Genomic DNA, 20,885 nt, shown 5'->3' on the forward strand with positions numbered 1-20,885 from the left:
TGCCACATACAGAATTATTTGTGGGATTTATTTAATGGAATGACTTAAATCATGACTATTGAATCATGACTGTTCTCCTGCGCACCAGCAACAAACTATCCAAATGCCCAAATATTAAACGCTTGCTTTATCCAAAGGAAGTTCTCAGCTTGTTTGTATGGTCCTTGACTTCGTTCTTCAGGCAGATGAAAACTTTTATACTTGTGCGTGGACCTACGATAGCAACACGAGCCATCCGCTGCTGGCTGTGGCTGGCTCCAGAGGCATCATTAGGATAATTAATCCTATAACGATGCAGTGCATAAAGGTGAGTTTGACCGGCTCGCGGGGGTGGCAAGCTTTTGACAAAAAACGTTGGGAGTAAAACCTGCTCTCTGGATTCTGTTGTAGCATTACGTGGGCCACGGGAACGCAATCAACGAACTGAAATTTCACCCCAGGGATCCCAATCTTCTCTTGTCTGTAAGCAAAGGTATGAGAAATGGTTCCTTTGTGATATTCCGTGGGGGACGTGATTCTGTGAAGAACCCAAAGGGTGTGTGTGTGGGGGGGGAGCATGGAAGGGATACGATCCGCTAAGTGGTGCAGAAAATTATTGCAGAGAATACTCTAAGCTACACATCTCAAGTAAAGTACTGACAAGTTGATAGCTCTTTCTCAGTCCTGTGGGGGGTGGTGCATGGCCACTCTTAGTTGGTGGAGCAGTGTGTTTGGTTAATTCCGATAATAAACGAGTCTCTGGGATGCCAGCTAGTAATGCGACACCCAAGCATGGGTCATACTTACGCTATGCTTCAGTTCTTTCTGGTGGTTCCAGACTTCTAAAACGCTAATACAATTAGTTATTGAATGCCTCGTTTGACCCCTCAACTTAGAACAGCACTTAATAAAGCTAAACCATGCACAAGCGCTATAATAGCTTCTTCCATAATGGGGGGGGGGGGAGTTATATTCCTGGAGCTGTGCACGCTTTTAATTTGAAAGTGGTTCCCCTCATCCTTATGGCTCACCTATTTGTATTAAAGCTTCTCTGATAACATCAATCAACTCTTAGCCCAATTTTTAAGGAAAATACTGGATATTCCCTGCTGTGTGTCAAACGTCATATTGCGGGCAGAATTCGGATATCCTCAGAAGCCAGAGGATGGCTTTATGCCTTTAAACTGAGATTAAAACAGATCTGTGCCAAAGATGGTTTTTAGCCGTTCTGAATCGAGATACCCACAGATCAACTTGGATGAAAATTGGTGATAGTTGGAATGTCGATTCATGATATTTTTGAGATGGGCAAATCCAAAGCATTTTCTCTGATCAAAAAGCTTGTCCTAGAAATTGATTATGGTAGTCTGATCCAGAGAGCCCATAGAGTTTGCTCACCCAAATCTTTTGGTCTTTCTTTCCCAAGATCTTTACCCCCCTTATCTTAACTGTCCCATGTTTCTGTAGAGCTTTTTTGTTTGCAAAACTGAATATTATTCCTACATTTTGGTGTCGTGGTTAAGTGCTCTACACTTAACCACTGGGAGAATCGGGTTTGATTCCCCACTCCTCCAATCACAGCTGCTGGATGACCTTGGGGAAGCCATAGTTCTGTCAGAACTGTTTTCTCAAGGACAGTTCTGGAATGAACCCCACCTACCTCACAGGGTGTCTGTTGTGGGGAGGGGAAGGGAAAGGAGATTGTAAGCCGCTCTGAGACTCCGAGTGAAGGGCGGAGTATAAATCCAATCTTCTTCTTCTCCTCCTCCTTCTTCATATGGGAGATTTTTGAATAGGCCCTATTCTGACAGAATCTGCCCTTGTGGCCCTAATAGGATAGATACATCCTTCCATGCCCTGCTTGAATGCAGGTTCTTTGAGAATATAGTAAAGGTAAAGGTTCCCTTGCTCGAAAGCCAGTCAAATCAGACTCTAGGGTTGCGGTGCTCATCTCCGTTTCATAGCCGAAGAGCCAGCGCTGTCCGAAGACGTTTCCATGGTCATGTGGCTGGCATGACTAAACACCAAGGCGCATGGAACGCTGTCACCTTCCCACCGAAGTGGTACCTATTTATCTACTTGCAATTTCTTGCTTTCGAACTGCTAGGTTGGCAGGAGCTGGAACTAGAGACGGGAGCTCACTCCGTCTTGCGGCACCCGGGTCTCGAACCGCTGAACTACCGACCTTCCACAGCCTGCAGTTCAGCGTCTTAACCACTTGAGTCACCGCAGCTCCTTTGAGAATATAAGGGATCACTATATTAAGCCTTTAACCAACCAACCGTCCCCTCACATTCTGGAAACCCTGTCTCTTTTGCTCAGCAATAAGGATCCTACGTTCAGTCTAACAACTGCTAAATCTGTCTCAGTCCTTTTAACCCTTGCATTAAAAAAACCCCACCATGAAGTAAGTATCTTCTGCTGCTCAATATCTGTGAATCCATGAGCTTCTAAGGGTATAAAAGGAAAAGGAATGCCCAGTTTGGTTGCTTGTACCGACTCACTCTGTGTAATTCCCCTTGAGTCCCTGTGAGAAAGTCCAACTATAAATAACATTAACTTTTTAAAAAGTTGATACCTTTCTTGAGGGCCAGTAAATATCAATAAATACACGCAGTGTTTACAGTTGTTCAGCCGAAAGGCATTTAAGTCGAAATAAAAGTGGGAAGTCCAACTTGGATTGTGAATAAAACCAGCCGGAATGCATCGGAACTCAAAAGTACAAAAGCCAAAATAGTGAAGGGAAATCGCTTTAGTTTTAAATGCTTTTCCATCGGGTTGGCTGTTTGTAAATGTGTTAAGATAGATTCAGGTGGGTAGCCGTGTTGGTGTGAAGCAACAGAACACAGAAGCTTGTACCCAGAATTAAACTCTGTTGGTCTTAAAGGTTGCCCCAGGACTTAAGTTCAGGCTGAGAGAGATTCAAATTAATGACAGGCTTCTGGATCTGCCGGATGATGGGAGATTAAACTATTGGTCTTGATAGCACAGACATGTCACCCGTGACTGGCAGCAGGGTCTGGAACCTTCCAGTCCTGCTACGTGTGCGGTCCATTTCCAAGCTTGTTGAAGGCTCCAGGTTGTGTGAATACTCTTCAGGCGTTCTCATGCTGGACTCACATCCCACAGTATCCACATGACCCATTGTCCTGCAGTAGTTGATTTGTCCATTCAGGTCTTAACAAAGCCTAGTATAGGCACCTCAGGACTTTGATCCAGCATCCATTGGTCCAACAAGTATTGCTGTGCTTTTCTTTTACTCCTTCCTGGAAAAACCTTCTTTAATTTTGTGACATAAAGGAATGCTGACACTGAGCTCGTGTTTGTTTTGCTAGATCATGCGTTGCGACTGTGGAACATCCAGACCGATACGCTGGTTGCCATATTTGGAGGAGTAGAAGGGCACCGGGATGAAGTTTTGAGCGCGGTAAGTAAGAAACTGTCCCGGCGGCTTTAAAACATTTCTGTGCCTCCTTTGCTCCCTCCCCTCTTCCTCGCCAAACCATTATAAATGACCTGAAGCAAAATTGACTAAGTTTAGTAAATGTATGCAGCTATGTGTCGTGGTACAGTTTATTCCAGCTGTCATTGAGGAGGGAGGGGAGGGGTTTGGGCTACACTTTAAAATTTGTTTATAAAACACAGCAACCGTATTGTGTGTTTGTGTGCTTATACACAGGATTACGATCTCCTTGGTGAGAAAATCATGTCTTGTGGCATGGACCACTCCCTAAAACTCTGGCGAATCAATTCAAAGAGAATGATGAATGCCATCAAGGAATCCTATGAGTACAACCCCAATAAAACCAACAGGTATGGGCAGTGTTTATCCTAATATGATGTTGTATTCTCCCCCTCCCCCCAACAATACTTCCTGGACATCAATGTTATCTAAAACTGGTAGTTTAAAAAACCCATCCCATTTAAAGGTAGGAGGAAGAAAAAGGGATGGATCTAGAGCCAGTTTGGTGTAGTGGTTAAGTGCGCGGACTCTAATCTGGGAGAACCGGGTTTGATTCCCCACTCCTCCACTTGCAGCTACCGGATGACTTTGGGCAAGCCATAGTTCTCGCACAGCTGTTCTTGAAAAAGAGCAATTTCTGTCAGAGCTCTCTCAGCCCCACCTACCTCACAGGGTGTCTGTTGTGGGGAGGGGAAGGGAAAGGAGTTTGTAAGCTGCTCTGAGACTCCTTTGGGTAGTGAAGGGCGGGGTATAAATCCAATCTCTTTTCTTCTTCTAGATAAATGACAGGCAGCATAGTTTAAATGCTAGAAGGAGTTTTCTGCTTTATGCAAACGGTTGGACAGAATGCTTTGGGTGGGTGTGGAATCTCCTTCATTGGATGTTCAGTAGATTCTATCTTGGTGTAGTGGGTAGGAGCAGGGATTCTAATCTGGGAGAACTGGGTTTGATTCCCCACTCCTCCACATGCAGCTGCTGGTGTGACCTTGGGTCAGTTACAAGTCCTTTCAGAGCTTTTCTCTCACCAGCAGTTTCTGTCAAGAGCTCTCTCAGCCCCACCTTCTTCACAGGGTGTCTGTTGTGGGGGGGGGGAGGAGATTGTAAGCCGCTCTGAGACTCCTTCAGGTAGTGACGGGCAGGGTATAAATCCAAGATCTTCTTCTTCTTGAAGGATTAGAGGATAGTTTCTGGTCAGCAGGTTGAACTGATAGATCTCTTCTGGCTCTACAATTTTTAAGTTTGGCCCAGAGCGAGCTGGTGATCAGTTTGGCTCGTGCTCGCCCGTGGAGCCAACTGAACCCCATGTGGCTTCAGATGGCCCTGCGGGACCCTGTGTCCCCTGGCGGCTCGTTGGATGAGCTTGTGGAGGATTGGCGTAGTCAGCTTTCTGCAGCCATCGATGAGGATTGCTCCCTGATGCCCTCTGCGCCCCCATGCCAGGCTGGCTCCATGGTTTACCCCGGAGTTGCTGCTGATGAAGTGGAGGACCGGGTGATTTGGATCAAATATCCCAGAAGCCTTCTCTGGGATCTTTTGCACTTCCAGCTATGAGGAAGCAGATGCACATGGGAAAGAACAGTTCTGGGTCGGACTTTCCAATCCTTGCATCAGCTGGTCATCAGCCAATTCATTGAGATGTTCCGAGAAACTGCAGCATAGTTCTGAAGTATCTAAAGCAGACTAGCTACTTAGAGAACGGTCTGTTGTCGGGAATTAAGGGTTCATCTAGCCTCTCTTTGAATGATTGAAAGTATCTCAAGCCGCTGCAGTTGTTCCCTCTCTGCTCGCTGATCGGATATGTCCATTTTCTCCTCAGGCCGTTTGTGTCTCAAAAAATCCACTTTCCTGACTTCTCTACCAGAGACATACATAGGAATTACGTAGACTGTGTGCGGTGGTTAGGGGATCTGATACTTTCCAAGGTATGACGACTTGTGTGTTCAAACAGTGTTCGATTTGTAGAAGAAAAACCAAAAACGCATTTAATTGACAGGGCAAGAGCTTTTTGGGGTATGAATGAGATGGCTTCATTCTACTATCTTCTACGGTTCTTCTCAAAATGTGATTGATTATCTGGTGTACCCAAATGTCCATAGCTTACAGATGTTTCATGGTCTCTCTAATTTCCCCCCCTACTGAGTGGAGTGTTGGGAAAATGAGGAGTGCAGGAACCTGTTCATGGACTTCCTTCCCCACTGCATTCATTAGGGAGGGAGAGAACCTGGCTTCCCAGCAGTGTTCCCTCTAAGCTGAGTTAGTGTGAGCTAGCTCACAGTTTTTTAGCCTCTGGCTCACACATTTTTGTCTCAGCTCAGGAAGGATGGCTCCAGAGCAAACTAATTTACGCAGGAGCCAAATGGCTCACTGACAACTTTATTGCCAGTAGCTCACAAAGCGGAATTTTTGCTCACAAGACTCCACAGCTTAGAGGGAGGATTGCTTCCTAGCTGCATCGAGAGAGAGGCCGTTGTTTCAGAACACCTCTTATTCATTCAACTTCAAATCCAAACGTAAAAACCTTTAAAACATACAAGACTCTGGTATGCAGCATACAAAATTAGTCACATTAATCAAATGCCTAATTAGAGTGCACTGCAATTTTATAAAGGATGTATCCTGGTTGCCTGCCAAGACCTATAACGCGGGGTGGTTGGTATACAACAATGAACAAGGCTAAATTCAGACATTTAGTACCTTTTCCCATCCATTGGAACTAAGGTAAATGTCAGTCAAGTCTGTTGCTAAGCACCTGACGTACATGACAAAGCTCAGCTCTTTCAATCTCTGGGGTCAGGAAAGTCAGGGAAAGCTAGGGTGACTCAAGAGAGTCAAGGAAGCTCGTTACAGATACCCTCTCTATTTAGAATTTGATAGCGCATAAACATTCCAAAATGCAAAAGTCACATAAGGCAAAAGCCATGCGCACAGGGTTATCGGTATCAGAAGGGTACAGCACTTAGCAGAGTCGTGGAGCCTCCTGGGAAGCAGAACCAAAGATCCAGCTATACTATAGAAATTAAAGTCACATTGGTTTCACAGAGGACTGAGGCTCAATCCAGGCCCTAATTCCGCGACATGGAGCAGTTTGCATTCTGAGCAGAATATAACTGCTGTAACCTTAACAAGGGCAATGGGCAGTTTAAGACCTTGCGTGGCTTCAGGTTGCTGCTGTGCGGGGCTTCCTGTGTTAAGGAGTGGCTGCTCAACATGCACAGCTTAGATGGAACAATGGTTTTCGGTACTGGTGGGTTCCGAGTGTTTCCTGGATGACATAGCATTTCCCCCCTTCTTGTCTGTCCACAGTCCTGCGAAAACGCCATCGTGTGCTGGAAGCCTGGCAAGATGGAAGATGACATAGACAAAATAAAGCCCAGTGAATCGAACGTGACTATTTTAGGCCGGTTTGATTACAGTCAGTGCGATATTTGGTACATGAGGTTTTCGATGGATTTCTGGCAAAAGGTAAAGGACCGTGGCTGCAGAGTGCAAAACAAACTTGGGCAGTAGTTTTTTTTTTTATGGAGCAGAGGTCCATCCGTGGCTATGAGCCACAAGGTATCGATAGGAACTCTCAGTCTGGGGCAAGGGATGCTCTGTGTTCTTGGCATCTGTTTTTTGGCCAGTGTGTGACACAGAGTGTTGGATTGGATGGGCCATTGGCCTGATCCAAAATGGCTTCTCTTGTCTTCTTAAGCTTGTCCAATGTTCATTCTATCCCTGTGGGCTACTCTGACTCTCTATAGACAGGAACTCTCAGTCTGGAGCAAGTGATGCTCTGTATTCTTGGTGCTTGGGGGGGGGGGGCAACAGTGGGAGGTCTTCTAGTGTCCTGGCCCCACTGCTGGACCTCCTGAGGGCACCTGGTATTTTTGGCCACTGTGTGACAGTGTTGGACTGGATGGGCCTTTGGCCTGATCCAACATTGGCTTCTCTTCTGTTCTTATAAGATTGGTCCTAGAAAAGAAGGGGTTCAGAGTGAGGATGAGCCAGGTTGGGGTGCAGAAGGTTTGACCTGGATTTAATAAACAAAATAACGGGGGGGGGATACTCTGCCAGAGGTCTGCTGAGAAGTGGCAGCCCCTCCTTCTTGGGAAGGTTATCGTGGCGAGGGGGGGAGTCTGTTCTGGTTCTGAGTATAGGTGACCAAAGAAGCAGCTTCAGGCCCCTTGCTTGACCCTTCCCTCCTTCCCTGCCAGACACTTCTGCTCAGTTATCAGTAGCCAGGGATTTGGGACTGCAGATCTGAGAGGAATAGCTCTTGGTTCTGATAGGATTAAGGGCTTTCAGGGAAGTTGCACCAGCTTACCTCTAAGCAGAGCGAAGTTCAAGTCCACTGGCACCTTCAAGACCAAGAAAGTTTTATTCACGGTATAAGCATTCTTGTGCGCACACACACACTTCTTCAGATACATTCATAGAATCATAGAGTTAGAAGGCACCTCCGGGGTCATCTAGTCCAACCTCCTCCATACACCTTCAGTGACCACTGTTCCACACCCAGAGAATGACCAAAACCCTCCAGGATCTCCGGCCAAACTGGCCTGTAGAAAAATTGCTTCTGGAACCCAAAAGGGTGATCAGCATTTCCCTGGGCGTGTAAGAAAGGGGCCACAAGGACTAAGCACTGATACCCTCACGATCTGCCTAAGTTCACAGAATCAGCACTGCTATCAGATGGTCATCTAGCCTCTGTTTGAAAAGCTCCAGAAAGGAGAGCCTGCCACCTCCCAAGGAAGCCTGTTTTAGCTTGTTATTCCGGTTGAAATGGAAGTTGCCAGTCCGTACATATATGTAGAGGGTGAGCAGCAAATTAGCATGCAACACAATAAAGTTGTTCAACAGATGCAAGGACCAAAATGGAATAACCAGCTTAGTTTATCTGGTCACCATTTGTTTGGGTTTAATTCTGGAGGAAACATAGTGACGGAAATAGATATATCAAAATCGGAGGGTAGCCACCTGAACCTGCCTCTATGCAAGAGCATCAGTGGGGTTCTAACTTCATTCCAGCACTGTTCTCCATTTCCTCCCCGTTCTCCTTATGCATCTTTTCTGGTTTGTGAACCAAAGCGCAGGACCTGTGGCTTTGTTTCCCAAAGCAGCTGACAGGAAACCAGTTGTCTGAAAAATGGGATATAAATACATTGGCAGACGTACCGTTCAGGGATGTGGGTGTAAAGGAGAGCATCAGGAAGGAGACTAGGATTCCAAAGAAACCAAAACCCCCCATCCTTTGTAGAAGTGGAAAAAGTGTTACCCCGTCTTGAGAGTGAGCTTTAAAATGTTTGTTGCCTGAAGGCAAGTGGGACTGGAACGTGACTCCAGACTGACAAACAATGGAGCCCCGCACTCCTTTAAGTACCATACTTGGACTATTGCTTCTCCTGTGTAGTTAGAGCTTCCAGTGACCATCGTGTCTCCTGTTATACTCACTAGGTCTGCTGCATTTTTTAAGATACAGAATATTATCCCCCAAGGGAGTAGCTGCCAGGTGTGGCACACCAAAACGATGCATCCTCCTGGACTGAATTGAGACCTAGGTTTCCTGTCTCATTACCAATGCTGGTTTCTCCACGCCTGCTGCCATTCTGCATATCACACCTAATCCAATCAGACCTGCTGTTGTCATTCAGCATCTGAAATCGCTCTACTGTCTAATTATAAGTATAGATGGACTCCCATTCTAGCTGTATCTGAAGAAGAGAGCAATGACTCACAAAAGCTCATACCCTGCCACAATTATTTTAGTCTTAAGGTGCTACTGGACCCTTACCGTTTTCAACAAGGCAAATTGTCGATCCTAGAGAGGCAGCAGTAAAGACGGTAGGGGAAAAGCAGAGCGTCAAGGAGCTTGAAGTGCCCAGGCAGAAGTGTAATGAGCATGAGAGCTTTGTGAGGTCGATTACTCTTCCACCCAGGTATTCAGAAAAAAGGTTATTCCATCTCTCCAGAATCCACCTGAGGCAGCTTACAGAATAAAATAATAATAAAAATGAGCACATTAAAAGATGTTAAAATACAGCATTAAAAGCCAAGCATAAAAACTTAAGACCATAATGACAGCTTTAAAGTAATACTTTTCAGACAGTATTAAAAGATCAGTCCCTTAATTAAAAGCCTGGGTGAACAGAAACGTTTTGGCCTGGCACCTAGAAGAGAGCAACATAGGTATCAAGTGAGCCTCAAGGGGAAAGGTGGTAGGGGGCTTCCGGTCTGGCTTCCGCAAATGGCGGACGCATCCTCGGGGCGCTCCCGAGGGCGTCTCGCCCGCCCGCGGTTAAGGGGGGAATCCGCGCGAGCGGAGACCCAGACGAGCCCCAGATGGGGGGCTCTGACCCGGGGCGCAGCAGGCGGGAGCCTCTTTCTCGGCCAAACGGCCGGAAATTGAGGATCCCGCCATGCCCCAATGGACCTTGCCGCGCAAGCGACCCCGAACGGGGTTTAGTGGAGCCACCAGATGTCACCGAGTGATGAAGCGAACAAATGGATAAAAAGACAAAGAGCGAACAAAACGATGAAAAAGAAAAAGAGCGGCTGAAACGGTGAGTTGTCGAACGTGGAGAAAAAGAGTCAAGCGCGATCCCCCCCACACCTAGTGAAACGTTTTAAGGGAGGAGGAGGGGAATCCTTCACTCTCGTAAACAGAGATTTCCAGCGAAGAAAAAGGGGGGGGGAGAATGGAGTGCGAGAAAAGAAGTGGTTCCTTTTGGTGCATTGTGAGAAAAAGCTATAAGATTCTCGTTTAATAAATGCGCTGTACGAACTTTAACAAAAGTAAACAAAAAACAAGATGTCGGATCTGGACTGTAAAACTAGCGAACAAGAAAGGAGGAGCTTCCGAGGTGGGCGTTTTATTTGTCGAAGAGCCGGCTATTTAATAACCAGACTGTGAACAACTGTGACCTTGACTGGGTATTTTGAGAAATGTAGAACTGTGACAAGTGAGAAAGTGCCCTAAAAAGCACTTTTAAAAGTCAACAGTTGCGGAGAAAAGGTCTAGCTAAGAGAATGGCAGCGTTTAAACTTAAAAGCGAAAGAAAAAGGATAAATCCATTCTCAAAGCCAAAGATCTTTTCAAGAGGCACGACGACGGAACAAGGATTGCAGCATTGGCAGTTTGTAAAAAGAGAAAACAGCGACCCGGAGGAGGAGCCGAGAAGCCGGAGGGAAGCAAGCGGAGGAAGTTCCTTGTAGAAGCTGGAGGCTAAAAGAAGCCAGCCCGCAGAAAATCGGTTCGAAATGCGCTTTGAAAAGACTTTATTAACAAGGCACCAATGGGACACTACTAACATATTAACATAGACAATGTACTTAACCGGTTTGAAGAAAGAAGTTTGACAACACACTCAAGAAGAAAAAGAAGAAAAGATTTATATTACTAACAGATTAATTTACTAGTTAAAACATCACTCAGCTTTCTCTTGATCCCACTATATACCCTCCCCCTTTCTAATTAAGCGAAATATCTCTCCTTTTTAGGAGAGGGAATAAAGCTTTTAAATTAAAAAGGGGGGGGGAGGCGGTAGGGGAAAGGCGTTCCGTGAGTGAAGTGCCACTACTGAAAAAGCCCTGTCTCCGGTTGCCATCCACCTCACCTCTGAAGCAATGCTCTCTCTAAGCTGTGGAGTCTTGTGAGCAAAAACTCTTATTTTGTGAGCGCCTGGCATTAAAGTTGTGAGTGAGCGATTTGGCTATTGGATAAATTAGTTTGCTCTGGAGCCATCCCTTCCTGAGCTGAGAAAAATGTGTGAGCTGGAGGCTAAAAAACTGAGCTGGCTCACACTGACTCAGCTTAGAGGGAACACTGCTCTGAAGGTGTGGACACAGGGAGCAGTGCTTGTGAGGCAGATCCTCTCCTTCTTTTCCATCTTCCTTGCTTCAGCCTCCTAACCTGCCCGTGAGATGGAAGAACAGTCCAGAGCAGGTTTTAGACTAAAGTACAGATGCCATCTGGAGATTGTGCAATTAGGATTAATTGATTTGTTGATTTTATCATTGTATTTGTATGTTTTTAACCTGTTGTAAATCGCCAAGAGCCTTGTGTACTCAGTGATGGGGCAATTCAGAAATTGAATAAATAAACAATTAAGTGGCTGGCTGGACAATGTGGGAGGAGGCGGTATTTCGGGTACCCTGGCCCCCAAGCCATTTATGGGAAAGAGCCGGCTTTTTGAATTGTGCTTGGGAACAAGCGGGCAGCCAGCGCAGCCTTCAGCACTGGGGAGACACGATCCCTGTGTCCTGCCCCTGACAATAGCCTGGCCCCTGCATTTCAGACAAGCTGCAGTTTCCAGACCGTTTTCAAAGGCAGCCCCACACAGCCTTTGTATGACTCTGCTTTTCTGGGAGATGAAAGCTGACCTGGCACCACTGTTCGTTTTCTGCAGCAAAATATCCAGACTGAACATACTGACTTGTCAACTTTTTCACGAGCACGTATAGTATACATGCCCTGTTGTTAACTTGACTGGTAGATTTTAGAATATTTTGGGCAAAGGTGGAGAGCAATAACTAGTATTATTGGAGGAGATTAAAGGCTATAATTCGTGCTGACAGTCCAAGTGGTGTGATGGTTTAGAGCATCAGACTAGAGGTGGGGTGTTTTGGGTTCAAGTCCACACTCGGCATTGGAACCCACTGGGTGACCTTGGTACAGTCACCGTTCTTTCAGCCTAACTTACCCTGCAAGGTTATTCTGAGGGAACGTAGAGCAGGGAAGAATTATATACACTGTCCACGGAGCAAAGGTAGACTAAGAACATCAGAGAAGCCAATGTTGGATCAGGCCAGTGGTCCATCCAGTCCAACACTCCAGAAATACCAGGTGAGGTGTGATGAATGGGATGGGGACAAAGTTTGGCCTCTGGTGGCTGGTGGACACAGCTGCTTTGTGCTGGAATCTAAGTGTTAGAAACAGGGGTCTTGTTGTAGAAAAAGAGCTGCCGGAGCTCATTAGCATAACTCATTAGCATAACTTATTTGCATATGCCACGCCCCCTGACATCACCGGAAGTGACAGAAGGCCACACCCCCTGACATCACCGGAGGTGTGTCAGAAGGCCCGGCTACTTGCCCTCCTGCTTCATCCTCATTCCCAAACGGAATGAGGATCGAAGCAGAGGGCGGGGTAAAGAAGGGGGTGGGGCTTCACCACGTGACCGCCCCGCCCCCTAGAGGTTCTCTTCCGGAGCTCCGTACCTGAGAGCTCCCCCCCGACTAGAGCCCTGGTTAGAAACCATATTCTCTACCCTAGGCGTTGTAGGAGAACTTATTGGTTGCAGATTGGCTGTGATTTTCTTGGTTGGGCAGAGCCTTCCGATTATGAAAGCCTGTTGTTAGTCTTGCAACAATACTTGAAGCGCAGTACAATGGAAGTGAATAAGTAAGCAGTGAAGTGGCTAAATTTGCGGATGATACAAAGTTGTTCAGGGTGGTGAAAACCAGTGAGGATTGTGAGGCACTCCAAGGGGATCTGTCAAGGATGGGCGAGTGGGCGTCAACATGGCAAATGGGGTTCAATGTGGCCAAGTGCAAGGTGATGCACATTGGAGCCAAAAATCCTAAATATAAATACACATTGATGGGGTCTGAACTGGCAGAGACTGAGCAAGAGAGAGATCTTGGAGTTGTAGTAGATAACTCACTGAAAATGTCGAGACAGTGTGTGACTGCAATAAAAAAGGCCAATGCTATGCTGGGGATTATTAGGAAGGGTATTGAAAACAGATCAGCCAATATAATAATGCCCCTATATAAATCAATGGTGAGACCTCATTTGGAATACTGTGTGCAGTTCTGGGCACCACACCTTAAAAAGGATATTATAGCTTTGGAAAAAGTGCAGAAAAGGGCAACTCGAATGATAAAAGGGTTGGAACACTTTCCCTATGAGGAAAGGTTAAAGCGCTTAGGGCTCTTTAGCTTGGAGAAAAGACGACTGAGGGGTGACATGATCGAGGTTTATAAGATTATGCATGGGAAAGAGCAGGTAAAGAAAGAGGTACTTTTCTCCCTTTCTCACAATACAAGAACCCGTGGGCACTCCATGAAATTGCTGAGCGGTCGGGTTAGAACGGATAAAAGGAAGTACTTCTTCACCCAAAGAGTGATTAACACATGGAATTCACTGCCACAGGAAGTGGTGGGTGCTACAAGCATGGACGGCTTCAAAAGGGAATTAGATAAGCATATGGAGCAGAGGTCCATCAGTGGCTATTAGCCACAAGGTATAGCTAGGGGCTCTGGGGCAAGTGATGCTCTGTCTTCTTGGTGCTTGGGGGGGGGGTCAACAGTGGGAGGGCTTCTAATGTCCTGGCCCCACTGCTGGACCTCCTGATGGCACTGGTATTTCTGGCCACTGTGTGACACAGAGTGTTGGACTGGATGGGCCTTTGGCCTGATCCAACATTGGCGTCTCTTATGTTCTTATGTTCTTAACCTGATGAGGGCACTAAAAGCACTCTAAAAACCTGACTTATCTTTAGTTGAGTCAAATCGATTTACCTGAGGTAAACGACATAAATGTAAGGACAAAAGTCTTGCTTCATGTTGAAAGCCACCCCCCCCTTTGGTAAACATGCTCATTGTCCTGTACTGTAAATAATTTTAAGATTAAAATAATGGATTCTTTTTTTAAAAAGTTTTCCTAAGGAAGAGAAGTATTGACTATCACAACACCTGTAGTGCGTGATATCACAAATGTAATTCTTAGATTTCCTGAGCCCTTCAGTTTTTCACTTCAGTGATTGGCTGCATGTGTCTTCTGTCCTTTTGCAGATGCTGGCTTTGGGCAATCAAGTTGGCAAACTCTATGTTTGGGACTTAGAAATAGAGGATCCTCATAAGGCCAAGTAAGTAGATTTGACTAGCTTGCTTTTGTGCGTGAAACAGCAAAGACTCCTCTTTACCCTAATGTACAAAGCTGTTTGAAAGAAAAAGTACAATTCATAACTTTCTTTGCAGGAGAAATCAGTGTCAGGGAGTATGAGTCACCCACAAGCTCACTTCACATAACTGACTTCTCGTTTAACTAGGAGAATGGACAGACAGATGCAAATCTCCAAGTGGTGACCTCTTTCCCCCTGTCATTCATTCATATTAGTTCTGTAGCCTCCACTGCAGGCCTAGTACTTATGGAAGCCGTGTGGGCTGTATCAGGTAGAGGCTCATTTAGCTGAGTGCTGCTGTATACACACAAAATTCCTCCACATAGGCTGTCCCCCCACCCCCAAGATAATTTTTTGTGTGGAGATCTGTACAGTCCTGTATACTCCCCACTCCCCTTAAAGTGGTGCCGTCTAGATGTGGGTTACTGCCTTCATAAGCTCTAAGTTCTCCGTTCAGACATGCAAACCATGGCTTAATTAAACTAATGGTAGCTTAAGAGTCCAGAAGCACCACGAAGAGTAACAACATTTGTGGCAGGGCATGAGCTTTCGTGAGCTCACAGTCTGCCACAAATTTTGAGTCCAGCGGCACCATTAAGACCAACCAAGTTTTATTCACAGTATAAGCTTTCATGTGTGAGCACACTTCCTCAGATACAGCACAAATACAGCACACAAAAGCTTATACCATGAATAAAACTTCTCTTGGTCTTAAAGGTGCCACTGGACCAGTGTTCCCTCTAAGCTGAGTTAGTGTGAGCTAGCTCACAGTTTTTTAGCCTCCGGCTCACACATTTTTGTCTTAGCTCAGGAAGGAGGGCTCCACTGCAAACTAATTGATGCAGTAGTCAGATCATTCGCTCACAACTTTAATGGCAGCTCACGAAGTAGAATTTTTGCTCACAAGACTCCACAGTTTAGAGGGAACATTGCACTGGACTCAACTTTTTTAAAAAAAATTTTTTAAAGCTTTTATTTAGAAAAAAATGCTCAGCACATTAACTCAAACTGGAATGACAAAAAATATATATAACAATTGACAGGGTTTTTTTTGGCAAAGGCTGTGCCGTGACTAAAAAAAAATGGATACATCGATGCTCATTTCAACAACTGGCATAAAATCCCACTAAACAGGCTAACAAAAACGGATACAAATACAGAACAATTGAAGTAATAATAGTTCAAGTGCTGGGCCTTTTGTACAAGGAAACTCTGGGCAGGTGAGGAGGAGGAGGAAGCGCTCACTGCAGTCAGATCTGGTGAAGTGTGTTGGCTACACACGTATAGAGGAAATGGACAGGATGGGAATCAACACAGCTGCTGACCAGCTGATTGGTGCAACTACAGGACCACTTGGACTCAACTTTGTTCTGTTGCTTCAGACCAACATGGCTATCCCACCTGAATCTGCCACAAATTTTGTTAGTTTTTAAGGTGCTGCCGGACTCTTGCTCTTTTCTGCTGCTACAGACAGACTAACACGGCCACCCGTCTTGATCTATCTTAATGGTAGCTTGTTTGATCACCTGACTGCAGGCCACACTACTGCACGGTTAATATTTGTCAAGCCAACACATGTGGTTGGCTTCTTAACCACAGTTAGAACATAAGAGCTGTGCTGGATCAGACCAAGGGCCCATTTAGTCCAGCATTCGGTTTGCATAGCCCACAAACAGGAAGTCTGTAACAGTCTGTAACAGTACCATCCTGCCTGTACTCCCCCATCAACTGATTTAAGGAGGCATACTATCTGGTACTGGAGGGAGTAGAAAAAACATTAACATGATTAGTGGCCATCGATAGCCCAGTCCTCCATGAATTTGTCCACTGCCTTCCAGGTTGGTGGCTATGAGCACATCCTGTGGCAGTCAGTTTCACTATACACATGTGAAGAAGTACTTCCTTCTGTCTGTCCAGAATCTCCCACCCTGGTCAGCCTCCGTGGATGATCCCAGGTTTTAGTATTATGGGAGAAGGAAAATTGCAGGTTACTCTACTGTGTGGTTAATATTAATCAAGCCAGGATTATGAGGTTGTTTTATTAGCCACAGTTAGAACATAAGAAGAGCCATGCCGGATCAGACCCGAAGGATTAGATCTCTCTACACAATGCATAATTTTATAAATCTCTCTCATAACTCCCCTTACCTTTTTTTCTAGGCTAAATGGCCTCAGGCTTTTTAGCTGATACTCATAGGCCAGCTGCTCCTAGTCCCCGGTTAGTCTTAATTATATTTTGCACATGATGTCTGAACTCTGACTTAATCGTCGTTTGATCCTGGCTTATTTTCTGGTGATGCCTGCCCAGGTCATGGCGAGAAGGCAGCCAACCCATCATTTGTCACGCCAAACCACAGTTTGAGTGATTGTGAGCTGCATCCTAGTTTTACAAGCTAGCCATATTTTAAAACAAATCGTGGTTTTGCACGTTATCTGGACCATGCCTTACCGTAGCCGGGAGAAAGGAGAGTTCTCTACTAGCCGTTTAAAAACTCAGGAACGCTTGAAAAGCAGGTGAGAGAGAAAGGTCCCACCTCTAGACAGTGCTCAGATACCACGGTGGCAAAACCCTGGCCTATATCCTTAGTGTTCCATATTGTCCATCTGTCCTGTAACTAGGCAAATGATGAGAAATACAGAGGGCAAGCAAATGATGAGAAATACAGACCCGATTCTTACAGTCTAATTTTTTTTGCAACAGGTGCACAACTCTTACTCATCCAAAATGTGCTGCTGCAATTCGACAAACCAGCTTCAGCAGAGACAGCAGTATCCTCATAGCCGTGTGTGACGACGCCAGTATCTGGCGCTGGGACAGGCTGCGGTGACCGACTTCGAACTGCAGAGTACAAGACGCGTCTCTCTATATATCTATATCTATATATATATATATTGCTTTTTGTGTCAAAGAGTATTTGCTGTCTTGCTAGTAACATAACTGCTTTGAATTGTCTCCCCCCCCCCCCCACGCGCGCGATCACCTGAAACTAGCCGTGTTTACATTTTGGTTTTGGTAGTATCCTTGTCCTGTTTGTAATCTGCTGCTTTTTAATTAAAAAATATTTTTGTAAAGGTTTGGTTTCTTGTCCATTTTAAACTCAGTATGAGCAGTTGGCAATCTAGGGATATTCTGCCTCACCACAACTTTTTTTCGGGTGACTGTTTACAGAGGTAAGGCTTCCATCGACCCAGTCCAACCCCCCCCCCAAACAACTTCTGTCAACCTAGTCAAATTTACTAAAAAAGTAATAAAATAATCTTGTTCATTTCAGAAACGACTGTCTTCTAGGAAGGGCAGTGTGGTATCACTAGGAGGTCCTTTTTGCTTAGCATGAATGCAGCAAACTCATTCATAGTGCTAATTTTCAAACATTTGTGTGATACGTGTGACAGCCTTGTGTAGTGGTTAGTGTTGGATTAAGATCTGGGAAACCCAGGTTTGATTCCCAAGTCTGCCATGGAACCTTGCTGGGAGGCTCTGTGGCAGTCATTCTTGGCCTAATCTCCCTCACAGGGTAAAGTTAGAGTCTAGTGGCACCTATAAAACCAACAAAGTTTTATTCAAGGTATGAGCTTTCGTGTGCAGGCACACTTCCTCAGATGAAGATGAAGAAGAAGAGATTGGATTTATACCCCGCCCTTCACTTGGAGTCTCAGAGCAGCTTACAAACTCCTTTCCCTTCCCCTCCCCACAACAGACACCCTGTGAGGTGGCTGGGGCTGAGAGAACTCTGACACAAACTGCTCTTTTTCAAGGACAGCTGTGCCAGAGCTTGTGACCGACCCAAGGTCACATCAGCAGGTGCAAGTGGAGGAGTGGGGAATCAAACCCGGTTCTCCCAGATTAGAGTCCGCACACTTAACCACTACACCAAACTGGCTCCACATTGAAGTGGAAGTTCAGTTTGTATATCTAGATGGATGCCTCTACATAGGTGAACAGCAAATTAGCATACAACTTAATGAAGATGTTTTGACATATGCAAAGGCCAAACAGCAATAACAAGCTGAGTATATACAATCACCAGATCACCATTTGTTTGAATTTAATTGGGACACCGACAACGACAGTGGAGTGCTAAATACGTCAAAATAGGAGACAGATGTGATTTGATTGATTTGATTTTAATTGTAATTTATCTTAATTGTAAAGAGAAATACAAAACAGAGACAGATTTATTACTACACTGTTTTTCTCCCCTAATTAAATCCAAACAAATGGTGACCTGGTAGCCATATATACATACCTTGTTATTGTTGTTTGGCCTTTGCATATGTCAAAACATCTTCATTGTATGCTAATTTGCTGTTTACCTATGTAGAAGCATCTGTATATATATATGAACGGTTAACTTCCATTTCAGTGTATCTGATGAAGTGTGCGTGCACATGCTCATACCTTGAATAAAAGATTCACAGCCTCTTGCAGCAGTTGTATAAGTATGATCTAACCATGACAGGATACCAGTTTCAGCTGACATAACCTCATGCCCTTGGAAAGAGATCAAGGACAAGGGACAAGAGAATGTAGGTCACGTACGAGACACCAACCAGTTAACTGCAGAGAAAGGCAGTGGCGTGTATATCTCCCAGTAACGCAACCCCCCCAGCTACGACTTGTGCTTATAGGTAAAGATGTGAATTCAGTTTCCTGAGATTAGGCCTGGTTTCCGTACACAAGAATTAAGGGACAGATTAATTTTTTTACATCATTGCATTTCTTGTTGAAACGGAAGGCAGATTATAGAGTTAAATGAACAATGCAAAAAAAGTATAACACAGAAAATGAATAATGGAATAAAACTGGTTACATAATTACAACAGTGGAATATAATAACGTAGTACGTATTGCAGTCTACATTTCACAGATCACATCATGGCATGTTTCCCCTAGTTCTTGTAAACAGACAACGAGCTCAGTAAGCAAAAGAGTTAGGGGGCTTAATGCTGGGCTGCTTTATATATGCAGGGAGGGTTTTAAAAAAAGAAAGAAGAGGAACCTTCAGAGCTGGAATTCATTAGGCACGGTCGGAACTTTTAAAGTTCGTCCTATCACAAGGGTGCAGCACCTAATTGTTCTGTACCTGTGAACCACGCAAGGTGCCCAAAGGCCCAAGTTGTAACGGAGATGACAGAACTGTGCCCAGGCTGTACCAGTTCAGACACAAGGTTCACATAATTCAGTGTGTATTCATTAAAAAAAGATGACCTCTAACACATCAGGAAGATTAGTTCATGTGGTCCAGGGGTTAGAATGAGAAAGCCGGGGTTAAGTTTTCTCTTGTTCATGAAACTCCCTGGGTGATCTTTGGCCACCCACTCTTCCTCTCAGCCTAACCACCCTTATGGGACAAAGTTTGAGTCCAGTAACACCTTTAAGACCCACAAAGTTTAATTCTGGGTATAAGTTTTCATGTTCATGCATACTTCAGAAGTATGCATGCACATGAAAGGTTATGCCCAGAATTAAACTTTGTGGATCTTAAAGGTGCCATTAGACTCAAACTTTGTTCTCTTGCTTCAGACCAACATGGCTACCCACTTGAACCACCTTTATGGGGTCATTGTGAAAGGGAAAAATGTTGCACACCCTCTGCTCATTGGAGGAAGAACAGAATGAAAATGTAATCAATTCTCTCAACAGCGGAAGGATTCTTTGGTTAGGTGAATGGGAGAGCATTCAATCACATGAACACACTTGCATTCTGAAATGCCAGGAGCAGGGCACTTGTGTGAGAAAAGGCCATAGTGGGAAGATGAGGTAATAATATCGTTAGTCAAAGCGCAGTGGACAGCTTGGGGCAGTGAAAGAGTTCCCCAAACATGAAGGCAACAGTACCCACAATCAATGCTCCCTCTAAGCTGTGGAGTCTTGTGAGCAGAAATTCTACTTTGTGAGCTGCTGGCATTAAAGTTGTGAGTGAGTGACTTGGCTGCTGCATAAATTAGTTTGCTCTGGAGCCGTCCTTCCTGAGCTGAGACAAAAATGTGTGAGCTGGAGGCTAAAACACTGAGCTAGCTCACTAACTCAGCTTAGAGGGAACACTGCCCACAATGCACTCAGCATGGTACAGTATGCCATAGAGTCCACCCTTCAAAGCAGCCATTTTCTCCAGGGGAGCTGATCTCTGTCAGCTGGAGATCAGTTGTAAAAGCGGGAGATCTCCAGGCCCCACCTGGAGGCTGGCAACCCTGAAAAGAAACACTGATAAAATGGAGGAGAGGAGAATGATGCAAGCCACTTTGGGTAGCCATTGGGAAGGAAAGCGGGAGATAGATCAAGTGCTTAAGATAAAACGGCAAACATCCTCAACTTCCAAAAAAACCCTAAATCACGAAATCTGCTAGGATGCCGCTCCAGCCCTCTTTAATGATGTGGCGGATGTGGCTTTAGACCGGAAGTGCTCGTGGAGCTACCGAGATGGGACCGTGATGCATTCTGGGACACGTAGTCTCTCACGATGGAAGGCAAGAGACTAAAAAAGAATTCGCGGCGCCATGGCAATCCCTTTCTTCCGCCTGCCCCGGATGTGCTTCTGGGGGCGGGGTGGCAGAGG

The 20,885-nt window shown here is 45.3% G+C and overlaps 1 protein-coding gene across 1 annotated transcript in view; it reads left to right on the top strand.

The window, feature by feature from the left end:
- The window catches only part of EED (embryonic ectoderm development), a 32,811-nt gene extending 15,515 nt beyond the window's left edge, over nucleotides 1-17,296 (top strand). The window contains exons 5-12 of the mRNA XM_015427725.1: nucleotides 182-307; nucleotides 391-472; nucleotides 3,315-3,406; nucleotides 3,659-3,792; nucleotides 5,259-5,364; nucleotides 6,746-6,904; nucleotides 14,219-14,292; nucleotides 17,030-17,296. Of these exons, the coding sequence (XP_015283211.1) occupies nucleotides 182-307; nucleotides 391-472; nucleotides 3,315-3,406; nucleotides 3,659-3,792; nucleotides 5,259-5,364; nucleotides 6,746-6,904; nucleotides 14,219-14,292; nucleotides 17,030-17,156 (900 nt within the window). The 3' untranslated portion in view covers nucleotides 17,157-17,296. The remainder of the gene's footprint in view (nucleotides 1-181; nucleotides 308-390; nucleotides 473-3,314; nucleotides 3,407-3,658; nucleotides 3,793-5,258; nucleotides 5,365-6,745; nucleotides 6,905-14,218; nucleotides 14,293-17,029) is intronic.
- Nucleotides 17,297-20,885: the final 3,589 nt, after the last annotated feature.

The sequence above is a fragment of the Gekko japonicus genome, unplaced genomic scaffold (assembly GCF_001447785.1).
Source record: "Gekko japonicus isolate JY-2015 unplaced genomic scaffold, Gekko_japonicus_V1.1 scaffold393, whole genome shotgun sequence".
Taxonomy (NCBI): Eukaryota; Metazoa; Chordata; class Lepidosauria; order Squamata; family Gekkonidae; genus Gekko; species Gekko japonicus.